The 16,532-nt window shown below is 40.6% G+C and overlaps 1 protein-coding gene across 12 annotated transcripts in view; it reads right to left on the bottom strand.

Annotated features, from left to right (window-relative positions):
• PTPRT (protein tyrosine phosphatase receptor type T) overlaps window positions 1-16,532 on the bottom strand; it is a 564,167-nt gene that overhangs the window by 29,897 nt on the left and 517,738 nt on the right. For all 12 annotated transcript variants that reach the window (XM_068700265.1, XM_068700263.1, XM_068700264.1 and 9 more), the window contains 2 exons: window positions 12,901-13,088; window positions 6,775-6,862 (listed from right to left, as the gene is read on the bottom strand). In XM_068700265.1, coding sequence (XP_068556366.1) covers window positions 6,775-6,862; window positions 12,901-13,088 — 276 coding nt within the window. The remainder of the gene's footprint in view (window positions 1-6,774; window positions 6,863-12,900; window positions 13,089-16,532) is intronic.

Here is a 16,532-nt window from a genome sequence, read left to right as displayed (position 1 = left end):
TCTGGCGATCCCAGCCCCGGTATGCAATTAATTGCAGAAGTGTTATCTAAGAACCAGTTGCTTGGGAAAGGCAGTCGGGTTACGGAGGTCACAGCCAGGCCTGCTGGGCTCATTTCTGAAGGGTTTTATAATGAAGCAGAAAACAGATTCCATTAAGTTTGTTTCCTCCCTACTAGCTATGTAGACAGTAGCTCCTAGGCAGTAAAGCATTAATATTTAGAAGCACTTTGCAAAATATGGACCTAGGCATGATTTAGATTCAATTAAAAAGAATCATCACAATAAAACAAAAATCCGAGGTGTGATTCTGCAGTAACTCAGTCAAAAAGGTTTTAGTCGTGACTTAATTAAACGTGGAATCAAATAATAATTGTGAAGACAGATGTACATGCAGTTCTGAGAAATGGGATTTGGATGTATATTAAATATTCATTTGCTCATGTAAAGCAATGATTCTCATACTCTGCTCATTGTTTGGGTGAAATTTTCACACCCAAAAAATACAGCCACATTGTTGTATTTATCAAATGCCATATTTGCATTCAAAAATGGTTTTGCTGGTGAATCCTTCAAAAGCTCTGCTACATTTGTATTAATAAATACAAACTTTGCAAATGCAGCAGGTATCTTTCTCTAAGTGCTGATGTTGCTCCCAGCTCCAGACAATTACCCATGCTCAAGGCAAGCTCACTAGGAGTTGCACTAAATCTTGTGTTTAGACAGACAACAAAGGAATTTATACTTAGTGCAATTCACACAGACAGACAACGAGCTGATTAAGCTGGACATCTCGATGAAACACATAAAATCTCCTGTAGACAATTTCACACTTGCAATTCAAGGCAGGAAACTAAGCTAGTTAAGAATCACACAGAACAAAGGCAAAGAAAAAGTCCCTAGAGTTAATGGTTGTGAGGAGAACATTTGCTAATCCTCCCTGCGATGCCACAGTATAATAATGTTATGAAAGTCTAAGCTTATTGCAATAATATAACTTGAAAAGTCATGAGACCCAGAATGACCCTAATGACAGGTAAAAAGAATCTCAAGTTAATTGTTTAAGTGGGACCAAGACACTGTCTACGTACAGTGTGTGGCTGAAGTGCTCTGAACAGCCCTTAAGGAAGATCTTATCTTCAGTTAATAGAGCCAAACTCACAAATCACATTTCAGCTCTTTGAGCCACTCCTAAATTAGAAACTTAAAACAGACAAGATGAATACCTCCCCAAGGGACCTCGCTGTGAAAGACCTAAAAGGACGTAGAATAGGTCTATGAATTTAAGACAGTTATGCATAAATAAAAGGTGCTCTGTAGCTATTAACAAGTGTTTCTTTTGTTCATGTGTACCAAAGATAGTTATCCTATCTATCTAAAGGATAAAGAAATGACCATTGGAAATGAATGACTTAAAAAAAAAAAAAAAAGAGAGAGAGATTCAGGTTTAGGTCATCTTATATTTTGGATTCTAAAGAAAATTATTTTTAGCTGAGCTTTGCTTCAGGTGGATAGAATCTACAGTAAGTTGTCTCATGTTTTACAAAAATGAGACAATACATGTGGGAGATTTATTTCTCTGAAGAGTGTGAACAGTGCAGCAGAAAAACTGTATATGTATACATATACACAAAACACTAATGATGTGTAAATGGTGTCTTCAATCATAAGTTCATAAGTTTAGGAGACCATTCTGAATAAAAGGTCATGAAATAACGTTCCTTGCAAATCACTTTCTTTCCAAAACTTTTTTTTTCTTTTTAAATCAAGAGGGACAAAAAAACAACGCAACTTACTGTACTATTAACAGCAATACTAATTATCTTCTACTCAGTCTTTTCATTTACAGACTTTAAAGGGCTTTTAAAAGTATAGTAATTATCTTAATTATATCTACTCCCAATGGCTAGAACATATTCCTGATTCCACATCTTTTCCACTGGACAACACCAGCCATAGAGACAACATATTTACGCATACTGAAATGAAAGGTGTCACTCAACATTTCTGTACACTCATCAGACGTCATAAAATCACCATGTGGTACAAATGCATCGTGAGAAACTTTAACAAAAGAGAGTAACAAGACAAATCGTATGTCTGTAATATTCAAGGCTGCAAAAAATGGAAGTATATTTACAGATGTATATTTGATTTTGTTTCTCCCTGTTGGCTATAGTTGGTATGCAAGTTAGCAGAACTCTGAATTTGTAAGAAGAGCACTTTGACTGAAAATTGGTCTTAAAACAGATTTCAAAAATGACAAGAATTTCACTGAAAAGCATTGTGCTCCCATTTTAGTACAAAGACGTTATCGTCTGAAACTTCTGTCAAAATTCCCATTAGTGATCATTTGAAATATCATTGCAATTTTTCCACATACCATTGTGACACCAGCACTGGATTAATCTCATGCAACTTTCGCCATCTAAATATTATGCAGCAAGTCTAAATTGTCTGTCATGGTTCCCCACATAGTTGATGGAGAAATGCAGACATCTTTTGCAATGAATCAACACAGTCCTCCAATCCCATCCCCAGCCATCCCACACTGTGCCTTGGGAACAGGATAACAGCAAGGTGTGAAACCTGCCACGCTCCCAGGACCACATACCATGGACACTGCACAGACAAGCAAGAGCTTAGGCACTACAGAAGAAACCATGAGATAAAAATGCTTGGAAGATAAGAGATTTACATTCTAATTCCACAACTGACATTTGTTGCTATTGTTATTTATGCATTATCCTTGTTCATGGACAAGAAGTCCACTCTACCTGTGTTTCAGCTGGGAGCTCTGTTAATCCTTCTCTAGTGTCTGTCAGTTACACCACAAAATCTGGGTTAATTTGCAGTCTTCAAGTCCAAAGCATACAGCAGTCAGAGCACAAACAAAATGAAGCCGTTTTCTCTACTGTCTTTTGTCACCAACACTATAGTTTTTAATGGACCGTCACAAAATGTTAAAATCATCGCCTAAGTGGGAAGATGGTGGAGCTCTACTGCAGATGGGAGAATTGTCTAAAGAAGCACTGGTATGAGCATCCCTGTGAGTACTATGCTCCTCCTGTAATTATATGCTCAGAAAAGGGATAAAACAAAAGGGAAAGATGGTGCTCTCCTGTAAGTGAAACACAACCCTACATCTCTATTTTCTTAGCTCTCACCTGAGCATTTTTACTTTAACTTTGGGAATGAGGAGAAATAGAATAGAAGTAAAGATCCCATATAGCTTTTGGATGTTTCCTTTTCTACGTAATAGGTCCAGCTCAACTTGCAAGTACAACCTGTCCCCTAACCATCAACTGCTGATACACTTTGAAAGCCTCAATATCAATTAAAATTGCTCTAAAGCAAATTTAAGTAATGTAGATTCAGTACATAGATGCATCTACTACCTGCAATTGCACCCTAAGCTGGTCTGCAAAGTCAAACTCACCAGTATTTACAACTAAAGCACCAGCGCATAGATCATGGACCCTGTTGACATATCAAAAACTTCAAGTAGAGCAGCTCCCTAAAGCATCGTGGATCCATGAAATCACAGTTAGCAAAGAGAAACCATCTTTTCACCATCAGCAATGGATCTCTGTGGTCATACAGACACCAAATCCATTCTCTGGCTTTATCTTTTCTCTAAAATCATGCCAAAAGTTCCAGACGGAAAGGAGCCCTGAAAAGTCTGGGTTTAAAGAATGGAAAAGCTGAGGGTTCTCCTGCATCTCCTCCCAGTGAACTGATACACCTCCAGTTTTGGTTTGCAAATCTAAGAAGAGCAGATGTTGGGGCTGATCTAGGTTTTCACAGAGGCGTAGTGTTAATATAGGGAAATACCACTGGGAAAGTGGTAAGCTGAGTAAAATGGTCCTGTAAGTGTACTACTACCCAGGAGGCCAGAAAGACAAGATCTAATCTGCTGTGAATCACTGAGCAATGCTACTTGTTGCTAGAGCTTATAAACCCACATTTTAACAGAAGCCTCTGAAGCAGTTACAGAAGTTAGATCAAAACCTGACTATTCAATTTAGTCCCCAGAAAGCATGGACTGTGTTGTTTCAGGACTAATGACATGGCAACTGTGGTTAAACAAATAATGTTAATTGACATCTGCAACATTTTACCAAACGCACCAGTAAGAGCAATCAGCGCGTACTCTGGGTTTTACCACCAATTGCAGCTCTAGCACAACAAAGCAGCTAAGGGTGTAATTGTTTTCCGCCTCCTCTCCTCTGCTCAGGCGTTTGCACAGTCTGTACCCACCAAGCACAATTCATTTTCATGATCTGCCCAGAGGGAACTGCTCTCCTGCTATTTTCAGCTCTTCTGTCAATTCTCTATTCTGGATCCTGTCACTGCCTTTACTCAGGGAAGTTGCCCAATGCTACCCACCAGTATGGTCTGGCTCAAGGCTTAGCCAAAGACATCAACGATAATTTCGCACTGGTTTTACAGAACATCTGATGAACGTTATGCCCCTTCCTTGGGCATCCTCTCTTCCTTCTCCCCAGCACCTTCAAAGAGAAGCAGATCCCTCAATCCATTTTACTTCATCGCTCTTTATGGCATGCTACTAAATCCTCTGTGCCATCTTTTATAAGTTATTGTCTCCTTCTCAAAGTCTTTATTTCATATTTATTTGAAGTGAAGGAAACCATCCCAGCCTTGTTGTCTACCTTCAACCCTTCTGCACCCCTGCTCTCTTTCATGACCTTTGCTTTCCTTACTATGCCTCTCCATCCTCTCAACCTCCATCTGATTTTTTTCCCCAACAAGCCCTCAAACCTGTGCTCTTCTGTTTTGTACCTTGCAGATACTTTTCTTAGCTTTGATTACATTTTGCATTTCCTTATTCAAGCGCATCACCTCTTATCTATATTCCTACTGTATTTATATTTATAGCAAAAGGCTAACATCATTCTTTGTTAGACAACAATTAATCTTCGTGAACACCTTCCCTTTAGATAATAACCCATTTATCTTCCTTGATTTTGCTTCCTTAATTTCTTCTCACGTTTCACTTGGAGTTCAGTGTTTTCCTTGTGACCACCTTCAGCATAAATTCAATGGTGGCTCTTGCCTCTTTTCACCTGCACTTTGACATTATGTCAACCTCTTCCTCAAAATCCCGCAGAGGCACACAGTCTTTCATGTTTCTCTCCTTATATCATACTATGGCACTTCCACCTTCCAACAAATGTGCAGTTGTTAAAGCTGGATGATTCATCTCTCAGAATAATTTGATCTAAGCTAATTGTCTAGACATGCAAATTGAACCTCTGTCTGGAGGTATCTCCCTCCCACTAGCAACACGGGAAGCTTACAGCAAGGCTGTGCTTTTTTGGCACCTGTAGATAAGGGGGATGATTTCCACACTATCTGTAATATTCTAGTGGTACCACTTCCATTTTCCACATGGAGAAATAAAAAATTATGGGAACTGGTGACCTGCTCACAACCAAGGCAGAAAGGCAGCAAGCAGAAATGGGATCAGATCAGGGCTCACAAACTTCAGATCTTCATTTCCAGACTTCACCTTTGCCATAGGGTTCCTGATCTGTTCTATGCCATTACCCCAAAACTGTTACATGAATCACTTCTTTCAAGTCTTAAAGGAATGAGAGGAAACTTAAGGTATGTGAGAGAGATTTGTGACAAAGTTTTTTTTTGTTGTTTGTTTGTTTTCCACTTCTTTAGTAAAGTCTGTTTGTCCTATAAGAAGTATGCATTTAACCTGAGAAAAAATATACTACTAAATATGTCACTCCATGTGACTTAATTTTGCTTTTGTAGTGTTCCACAGAATTATCTGGTCACATAAATCTATGGCATAACCATTTATATCCCTATTTCTTGTTCTGATGGTCTCAGGCCTGGCTTCTCCAATTTGATGCTGCTCAGCAACCCTTAAAAAGAATGAATTATCACACCTCTTTTCATATGTCCCAGTCATTACAGCAAATAATGAAACACTGGGGTAAGCTGCCTGGAGAGTTTTTGGAAAGTTTAAATTTGGAGATCTTTAGGAAAAGGTGTCACAAAGATCTGATAAAAATGACAGAGGTGGAGCTAGTCCTGACTTGGAGACTAAAACTGACCTCAGGAGTCTTCCATGCCCTGTAGTTCTGCAAGTGTTAATATCCCTATAACACCACTATTGGTTAACCACAATTAGTAACACTAATTGGTTACTGAAAGAAGTAAAATTAAGAAGCTTTCAGTGCATTTTCAACTGTCTTACTGTGATTCTGGAGCAGAAGCTAAGCTTGTACTAGTCATCAAACCAGGTATACATGTAGATAAGTAGCAACTGCTCCACTGGTTACTGACCACAAAGAAGGAGAAAACCTGGTATCTATCTGTATCTTTCATATCTAAAAACCTGACATATCCACGTCTCTTTTTTCACTCCCACTTGTGGCACTGAAAGATCTGGGTTTAGTAATAAAAATCCATAGAAAATGGGTATCATCATCCACTGTGAAAATCTGACAAACGGATTTAGTCCTTAAATTACAGACATCAAATACAAAGTAAGGTAGATTTTACAAGTATTAAAAAGGGTAAAATCATGCATTGAGTTTACATAGACCAATAAAAAACCATAAACCAAAAAAAAAATAATCCTAGAAATAAACATAGCATGTAACAATCCAATTGAACTACTGAATGCTCAGCAATGTAAACCAGCTTTTAGCGAGGTTCTCAAGCACACCCTGCTTCCACAAGATGCTTATAAAACCATAGAGAAAGCTCGGTGCAATGTGCATTAACACCTACAGGAGATTATATTTCCGTATCTGTTCTTATTGCGGTTTTCGTCTTCCTTGGCTGTGTCCCAGGATGCCGTCTGCCCCTCGGGTAGTGCCTGCAAAATAAACAATAGTGGAGTGTTTATAAAAATCTGGCCAATGCCTTCAGGTGGATTAAGATGACAGACGAGGGCAAAAATAAAGGCACTGCATAATTCAGTAGTCAACTAAGCAAACAGCTGTTCTCGAGGAAAGGGCACATCTACTATCGCAAAAAGCAGAGCTTGGTGCAGACCATTTGCATCTCTTGGCTTTTGCTAGCTGAGAACCATTTTCCTCCTGCAAGTTCAGATCTAAAAGGATCAGGAGAATTTGTTTCTGGCTGCACAGACACAGGTTAACCTCATTTCTCCCGCAGAACGGGGTTTGTGGAGATTTCACATATGTACACTGCTAAGAAAACCCAGATGGCAGGAACACGGGGCTCAGGCTCTCAGTTGAGCACGTACAGTGGTTTAAACTATTTCTATGTTAGCGATGGAGTGATGTAATACAAATCACTAGCTGGTTTTCTCTGAGGAAAAAAAAAAGAAAAAAAAAAAAGCTCAGGGTTTCAGGGTTTTAGATTATGTCTAAAGACAGGAGGCAAAAGGAGGTAAAACATACTCATGAACTATGGAAATAAATCATCATTTTCCCCAAATTTGCCCTTTTGCTTGAGAAAGGATGGGTTAAGGAAACCAGCAGCAGACAGCGCTGCTTTACCACACAGCTTGGTCCTGCAGCTATTCTGAACACAAGTGAACGAGCCACCTTCCCCTTGACACAAGCCCAGGAAGGACTGGAGAGGCAGAGCCAGGAAAACGGCAGCTGTGCCGGGGTCTGCCTGGAGGACGGTCCTGCCTTCCTTGGAAGATGGCCTGGACTATCCACCCACAAGCAGGACGACCTCTCTCCGTGTCTCAGGACCACCGGGGATGCCAGCAGCAGCAGCTGAAAGCAGCTGTCACAGCAGGGCTCGGCTGGAACCGCAGCGGCACCGGCCGGCTGGGCACGGCTGGCACCACGACGCGAACAGAAAGCCACCACCGAGCTGCAGACAATTGGCAGCAGCTGCACCCAGCCCAGCCATCATTAGTGCTGAACACACAGGTGGGAAAAGAACGGCTTCCACTGAGTTTTCTCCATAGATCTGCCTCCTTCAAGATCTACTCCCTAACACGAGCCGATATTACCAAAAACAACAACGTTACAAATTGCATTATTTATGGTCCCCGGGGAATTGTGGAGTTTTTATACTGCTCTCATTGGGGAATCATATCTGCCTTAGCTAGCAGCAGGTAGTTTGACACAGCTGTACTGGAAAATGAATTTATATTCATCTTCACAAGCGATCCAGGTCTATTATGGTGCCTGAATGCAATAGCAGAGAGACACAATTATTAGGATCTACAACACCGGCATTGCAATTAAACTTAATATGAGCAACCCCCTGGCAGACCAGATCGTTGTGAATTTCCCCCAAAGGGGTTCCAGGACAGAAAATGTCAGGCAGTGCAGCACTGCCACGAGCCTTGCTGACAAAAGACAGGGACAGCGAGTTCCTATTCAAAAGCCCAGGAGAAGGAGTAATAACTGTAATTGGTGAGGGCTTTGATCACACATATATTTCCTTTACAGACAGCTGTTTCCAAATAGCAGCTCATCTCCTGAGCACAAAAAAAAACAACAAACCCAAACAAAAAGCAAAACAAAACCCACAAAAACCTACACACAATGACAAAAATAAAAAAATAAAAAAAATCCCTGAGTAAAAGAAAAGAGGTGAGGAAGGTTCATTTTCATCTTCAAAGACTAAGGAAAAAGGTGCCTTATTTTTCTACTAATATCAAATCACAGCAGATTGACCAGAGAATGGCAACAGTCATTAAACACGTAATCACAGCCATCTGAAAAGGGAAAATAAATAAGTAAATTTCTCCCTCATCACGTCTACGGGGGGGTAGGCTGTCTTGGTCAAATAAAATATGTTTAGGTCCAATAAATCCCTTCTAAGCTAACCTTGTCCTTTCAGGTGATTTGAACATGAAAGTCTCCATTGAAATTCATGTTTTTATATTTGCTTGAGATAGTCTCCAAAGATTTCAGAACATAGGATTTTTCATCTCACTCGAAACCAGAGAATTCTCTGCGTTTTATGAAACTATCCTTCCCTGAAGAAATGAAAGGGGGAGATCTGGCTGGTGAGGAACACGAACTGCCTTTGCAGAGTGCACCCATACCCCTGCTTCTATAAAACAAATCGGAGTAACTGCACATAGCCAGGTGGTACAGCACTGGCAATTTTGTTGTGATACCACTAAAAACTGAGAATTGAAACCGCATTAGACATACAAAGGCAAAAGTATCAATTATAATTAATATAAGTTGCATCCAGAAAAAGAGAAGCATTCCTAATATTTTTTGTTTTTTTTTTTTCTTGAGTTTAGGTTTGTACAATACTTATTTCCATGATTTCAAAAAGGAATATTTCTGTTTCTTTCTGCAGTATTGTTAATAGCAAACCAGGACAGATAGATCTCTTGGCTATCAGTATTTGACCCACGTGTGATGCTTCTACAAGAAACACTCCAAATGCTTCTTTGTTCAACTTGTTAGCTGTAAAATTCTGGTGTTAAAAATCTGAATTTAATTTTTAAGCTTTTCTTTCTTTTCTTCTTCTAGAGAAGTTTGGAAAAATTCATGCTGAAATATCATCCCAGTAGTGGAATTTATCCTATAATGAAGCTTTTAAAATTAAAATGATCTAATTTTTATCTGAAATTGCAGGGCCATATCTCTGCAAGTCTCTTTATCTTGATTAAAATTTCCAAGCACCATGGCCCAAACATAACCGAAGAGTTCACATTCAATTGAGACTTAGTGCAAGCCAATATACATTTCCAATGGATGCATTTAGCTAATTTGCAGTTTGTTTTTCATTTAAGTAGGAAAACCTGAATCATTCATTTGCTCTGATGCGCCCCAATGCTGCTGTATTCTTGCCAAAGGCAACACTATCAATTAAAAGCCTTGCTGCTCATCTCACAGCTCGCCACAAAGTCCTGAGCATCTTCCTGCAGCCTCCAGCTTCTTAACACTGGTGGCAAAACTCTTCCAATGACTCTGCTGTGACCCAGGATGAGAAACTGCTTTGGCTAAAAAAGAGGAAAAAAAATACCCCAAAAAGCCCTGAAGAGAAATCTTTCAGCCAGTTCAGCTCCCCAGTCTGGTACAGAGCAAGGACATAAAAAGCATTAAGCCAACACAATCCAAGGACAGCATATATAGTGACAACCCTACTGCCAAACGTTTTGTAATATCATATCATAGCCTGAGCTCCTGGACCTACTCTTTTGACCAGATAAAGGCTGTGTAGCCAGCCAGAAATGAGCGGGTTAAAATCCAGAGGTGACCAATGCACTGAAGCCTGGCAGTAGCAAGATGCCTGAGGAAGGAGCCACAAAATCCAAAATAACCAACAGTCTCAGTAATGCAGCAAGAGAAATGTACGTTAGTGACATCCTAAATCATATTTGAAAATGAGTTTGGATACTTAAGCTTATTATCTCTGCAGCCAGTAATTGGTGCTCGCAGTATGGCTATGGGACCAGCCTAGCAGCTCACAACAAATCAGGGCTGATATGCTCTGAAAAAGGAACAGGTGACAGTTAAACAAGTCCCGTGTAAATGTTTATAGCCGTGCCTAATCCCAAACAGTGCCATCTACATCCAGTGTCAGTGATATATTTTTCTCTTGGGGTGCACACATTTTATTGCTAAAACAAATAGCAGTCACTCTGGCCTCAGGTGCAGCAGGCAGACCCCAAATAATGCACATGCTGCAAGTGCTGACAGGTTCCCGTGTTCACACACACAGTTATCAGCCCGTTCACAGAAGCAGTGGCACCACTTACGCAACCACATCCTGGTGTGGAGTTAGATGTAAGATGCAGGCACACGAAAAATTTTCCAAGATGCCCCCAGTAAAACACATTACCTGTGCTCTAGTGCTCTGCAGTTGAAGGGGTACAAAACAAATCTTGAATGCAATTCCCTGGTTTCTCAGTGGAAATGGGAATGTACAGAGATAAGAGATTGTCATGTATGACTGATACATTCTGTTCAAAGTGATTTTTCATGAGAGTAAAATTGTTTGCTAACATGTCACTAAGTAGGCTCTCATTTATGCTATCAATCTGCAAAGTAAACAGAAAATCAGCGTCTTAGAAGAAAAAACATACAGACAGATGACACTAATATTAGTGTATGAAAACAGATTTTAAGAGACACAAAAATAAAATTTCAGGTCTTTTCTTTTTAAGCTTTTATCAACCATTTTGCAAAACGTTTTGCAAAACAGGCTTTCCAGCTTTGCATTCCTCAAGATTTCAGCCAACTTAAAACCACCCTTCCTACCTTCCAGGATTTACAACACTCCTCAACATCCTCCCTGCAATTTGCAGTATTGCTGGTGGTGGCTGAAAGCTGCTTGGAGCCAAAGTGCTACCTGCAGCCCATGCTCTGAAATCCAAATTCCACCATCTAAAAGGACTGCCACTTAGGGCAATTGTCTCTGATTGAAGGGTAGAACAGCAAAAGTGATTTAAGAGCTTGTGGCATTCTCCAGGCTATTTCTTGTAAAGAAAGAAATTATGCAAATGTATATAATGTCATCATCATTATATACGTATGTAGATAGCACTTTCTGGGAAACGCAGAACTTGTGGAGCTGAAAGTTGCATTGACATTTTTCATGCTAATGTGTTATTTTGATAATTACCAATGCCAGTGCCAGAAAATTACATATATGCCAGCACCTGTTTTCTTCTTGAACATCAAGAACTAGATCTTAGGGCATCTGTAATTGAGCTGAATTCAGCTTTGGGTACTACTCATGGAACTGGAGGCCAAGGGGGGCTAAGTAAATCTCCTTAGAGAATTAATACCCTTTTTCCGTATTAAACCAAGCTCTTTGTATCGATACTTCAATTAGTGTCCCTGATTGTGGGGCATGAGTGACTAGCCCTGGTTAACATACAGTTACCAGGAACATTTGTTGTGACAGTCTTTGATGCTGTCTGATTAAAAAAATACTCCCTGGTGACAACCAGAAAAAGATTGCCTCTCAATTACAGCAAACCCCAGCATCAATGATATAAACCCCATGGACTCCGACTTGCAGGGTGGAAAAGTGAGCTGTTTTCATTAAGTAACTTATTTTTCACAGCTGTTATGTTATTTTTAAGTAGTTTTAATGCCACTATGCATATTAATTACTTATTGCCTTCCCACAAGCTTACTACATTCATTATAATTATCGCTTGCTACAGCAAAGTCTCACATATGTTTGATGCTATTTCCCTCTTCTGTTCTCTCTCCTCTGAATGTATATTTGTCTTCCAACTCCTCCCCAGTGCCACACTTCTTCCTGGCATTTGGATTAAATTCCTGGTCACTCCGGCTATTTGACCGCAGGGTGGAAGGGCTGCTTTCATATTTTCAGCTTACTCCTTGCCCCTCTCTTCACACAGAGTTGCAAGAGTAGGTCTGCTGAACATATTCTGAGCCAGAGGTTTGAGCATACTGGAAAACTCCATCTTCATTTAAGCTACACAAGGCTGCTGCCTTTGCCTTTACAGTTCTGTGTGCAGGTCATTAAGCTGTGATTTAACTTGATCAATTGCTACAGAGTATTTGGGGCTCCAAAAAAAAAGCAAAAACCCTTCCTTTTCATAAACCTTGCTTTGCCCTATCGTCAACTAAAGCACACCAATAAATTAAGGACTATGGGACTCCAAATCCTTCATGGAGTTCAGCAACTATTAAATATTTACTATCCACTCTTTATTGGAGAGGGTGCACACGAACACAATGTAATTCTCTTACCACTGTATTAAACACATTTCCTCTGGACCAGAGAGCCACCAAAGATTGCTAGTGCTGTAAAATCCTAGCCTTATAAACAGAAATAAGATGGAGGAAGGAAAGGATTAAGAGGGTGAGTGAATTAAGGCAAAGACGCTTTTCACAATGGTCATCCTCCCCTCCCAAGCATCTGTCCCTTAGGACTGCCACTCCTCTACTTATTCACGTGAGTGAAGGTTCCTCTCACCTCATACTCCTCTTTAAATCCATAGCCCTGTCCTCGCTTCATCTGGGTGATGTGCTGCAGCAAGTCGGCCACTCGGATGGCTGGCTGGAACTGCCCCCGGGGGTAGGACATTTCCACCGGCTCGCAGCTCCGGTACGGGTGGGTCTGGATAGTCAGGGTTGGCTGGGTCATCTCTCCATGGCTACTGTCTGTTTTAAAGACAGGGAGGCAAAACAAGCTTTCACCTATCTGTGAGTTCCACTCTCATTCCTTCTCCACTTCTTTGTTTCTCCACCACCCCATAGGTTGGTGCAGGCAAAAGAAAGTAAAGAAATAAGTAAGAAACACACACTTGCCTACAGCTGCCCAGAAACACTAACTCACATTCAAATATTTTTTAAGTCAAGGAGACAAACTCAGAGATGGGAAGGGAATAAACAGCTTGTCAGGCACAACGAGTATATAGCATGTATAGTGAAATAGCGAGTTTGTGAGTGCTGCGTAACGACTCCACTCAAGTTACATACCTTTCTTCACAGACCTGCAAAGAACAGGACCAAAAGATACATACAGATGAGCAAGATATTCAAGCAAGATTTGAGGTGTACAATATGAGATAAGTGAAAGGGGTCCAAGTTAATAGCAAACAAATTATTAGCATTTCAAATAAACCACAAAGGACGTTAGAAGCAAATTAAACTGCTCTGCAAATTCAACTCTAAAATTTATGCCAATTGCAAAGATGTGATGTTATGAGAAAGAATAAAAGAACACAAAAATAGTTTCCTTGCATGCACAATCTTAAAATTCAGATGTATAAAAACATAAAGCATTCCTTTTTGATATAAATATTTTAGAAATCTCTATCACTACATAGATGGAATTGTAACCTCTTATACTCCCTGCAAAACTGCAAATACATAGCAAGATCCTCCTGTTGAACTAACAGCAAATAACATGAATAGCCAAACAATTGACTACCAAAATATTTATTTTTAACAAAAGAAACTGAGAGTAGCTGAAAAATTTAAGTTTTTACCTACTAGAATTGACCAGATTTATAGTTGGCCAAATAAACTGTTGTTTTTTTTCCCCTATGATTACAGGTATCTAAAGATCATAGAACCATAGACAGTTGAGGTTGGAAGGGACCTCTGGGGTTCATCTGGTCCACCCCTCCGCCCAAGCAGGGACACCTGTAGAGGGGTGTCCAGGGCCCAGCCCAAGCAGCTTGTGAAGATCTCCAAGGAGGAGACCCCACAACTTCTCAGGGCAACCTCTGCCAGTGCTCTGTTACCCACGCAGCACAGAAGTGCTTCCTGATGCGCTTGGGTTCTTTGGCCTTAACATCCTGCATCAATTCTTTCAGGTCTCAGCCAAAGCCAGCCTGTTAGCAAGGAGAAAATATATCTTCCTCTAACCGCTAAAAAAAAAAAAAAAAAAAGATGACAATCACATACACAAGGCTCATTTCGTACAGAAAGCTTACTGAAAAGGAGCCTGAACACTATCCCTTGTCAGCAATACTACAGTCATGCTTTAGAAGGGATAAAGAATGAATAAATCAAGTTGCAATTTCAGGGTGATTTTTAGAGACAAAAATATGGCCAGTGTGCTATTGTAAACATTACTATCCTTGAGAAATCACCATGAAGATTCGATCACAAGCAGTCAGGATCTCTGCTCTGTCCCTCATTGCAAAATTGGGCAGGAGCAGATAGATTAGGGCATTAGAGCGCCTTTTCAGCAGATGGCAAAACAATGACATGACAAAACATGACAAATAATGCTTTAGCTGGCTTACTGTTATATTGGAGGGAAGATACCAAGACAGGCATATGCTCTGTTTTGAAGTTATAGGACTACGAGAAGGAGAAAGGAATGACAGCAGTGGACACACGGCCACAGGGCAAGCTGTGAGATAAACGAGACTGGTGGCTGAATGATCAGGGATGCTGAACATATCCTGCTTCTTCTGAAACAAATTGCCATCAAATTGACCACCTGCTCTGAAGATCAGGCTACTGGATTTAAGGATTTCGGAAGCTCAGTTTCTCATAAACATAGTCACATTCCTTGGACGCTCCAAGATTTATAGAGCTATGGTTCTAGCGAAGCAACCCTCACATACAAAATGTGAATAAATTTGGGATTTAAGGAAGAGTAACATCCAAAGCATTTGTATAATCATCCCTAATGCTCCAACTAATGACAGTGTGAGAACTCTGAACAGAGGGAATTTCAAGGCTTATTAATTCCCCTAGTTGGATTCGCTTTCCCCGTGCATCTTTCCTCCCCTATTCCCTATTAACCTTCTGTAATGGAGAGGAAAAGATTTTTACTGCGGACCATTTCCGACAGACGTACTATGCTTAATTTTCCATCATTAGGTTTAATACAAACCCAATTTCACAACTGGCTTCTCTGAAGAACCTACATGTAATGCCACATTTTTATCAGCCCCAATTAAAAAACATTACAATATCCCTACTCGAGAGGGAGTCTTAAAACTAATGTGCGGTTCTAGTGCTAATACAGTCAGGGCACACGCAGAGCACAGGCTACTTGTGAAATGGAGCTCAGATCAGTCAGCTCCTTCGTGGGATATTATTCATTTGTCTTCTTCAGATCCTTTAATTCTGGTATATTTGGCTCTCTTCTCCCAACAGTATGCTTGGAAGAGGTGAAAGCCAGAAAAGCAGCCCCCTTTCCAGAGTAACTTCCTTAAACTAGGCACCCATGTTCTGAATCTGGAAGTAGAAGATGCCCAGCAGCAATGAAGGGTCTGACTCTGGCCTCTAAGTTTACAGCAACAACTGGGATTCTGGTCTCTTGGGTCAGACAGAAATATTACAAAATCCACTGATTGTCGTAACAGCTCTTGTGGTGTGGTCTGCAGCATCACCTTTCACCCAGCCAAGTGTTTCTCCTAAGACAAACCCAAGTCACGCAATCTGGGTCATCCTGCTCTCAAGCCTAGAGCACACGGAGCTGACACTGGGAACATCACCTCTGATGGATTTCTGTAACAAAAGCATCTTGAATGCCCTCTGTGCACTATACGACCCAAAAGAAAACCACAGAAAATCGGCACAGAAATTTGCACCAACTCAGGAGGGCTGTTGGTTCTTTCCATGAGCATCTTACCTAGACAAGGAAAATATTGGAGGAGCTTTTATGGAGATAAATTACAATGTATGAAGCGACTCTAGTGTTCATATGTTCTGCTAATAAAGCCTGATCCAAGAAACATATTGTTCCTTCCCGGTCTAATCACACCACGAGTCTGAACCTAAGCATGGTTAATGAGGCGCTCAAGCAAGGCCCTACACCTTCTCTCAAGATGTGCTGTTTACAGCAATTTGTGAACAATTCAAAACGCAGGGCAGGAGGGGAGGTAGCAGCAAACCCATCTCTCACCAGGACAATCAACCGGGAGTCTTCAAATGCTTACAACCAGGCTATGCCTTTCCTGCAGGCTGCAGCAATAAAAGGCATCTCGTGCCTTCTGGCACTGCTACTGCTGGAAAAGCCAACAAAAACACCAGCCCCTCAACCCCTCAGATTCTGCTGTAGTTGTTGCACTGACGGGAAGTCACAGCACTCTTCCAGAGTCCCTCCAGTCTGTCCCCTTCCCACATCCACCCTAATCT

The sequence above is a fragment of the Anas acuta genome, chromosome 16 (assembly GCF_963932015.1).
Source record: "Anas acuta chromosome 16, bAnaAcu1.1, whole genome shotgun sequence".
NCBI classification, from domain to species: Eukaryota; Metazoa; Chordata; class Aves; order Anseriformes; family Anatidae; genus Anas; species Anas acuta.
This window is presented reverse-complemented; position numbering and strand designations above follow the sequence as displayed.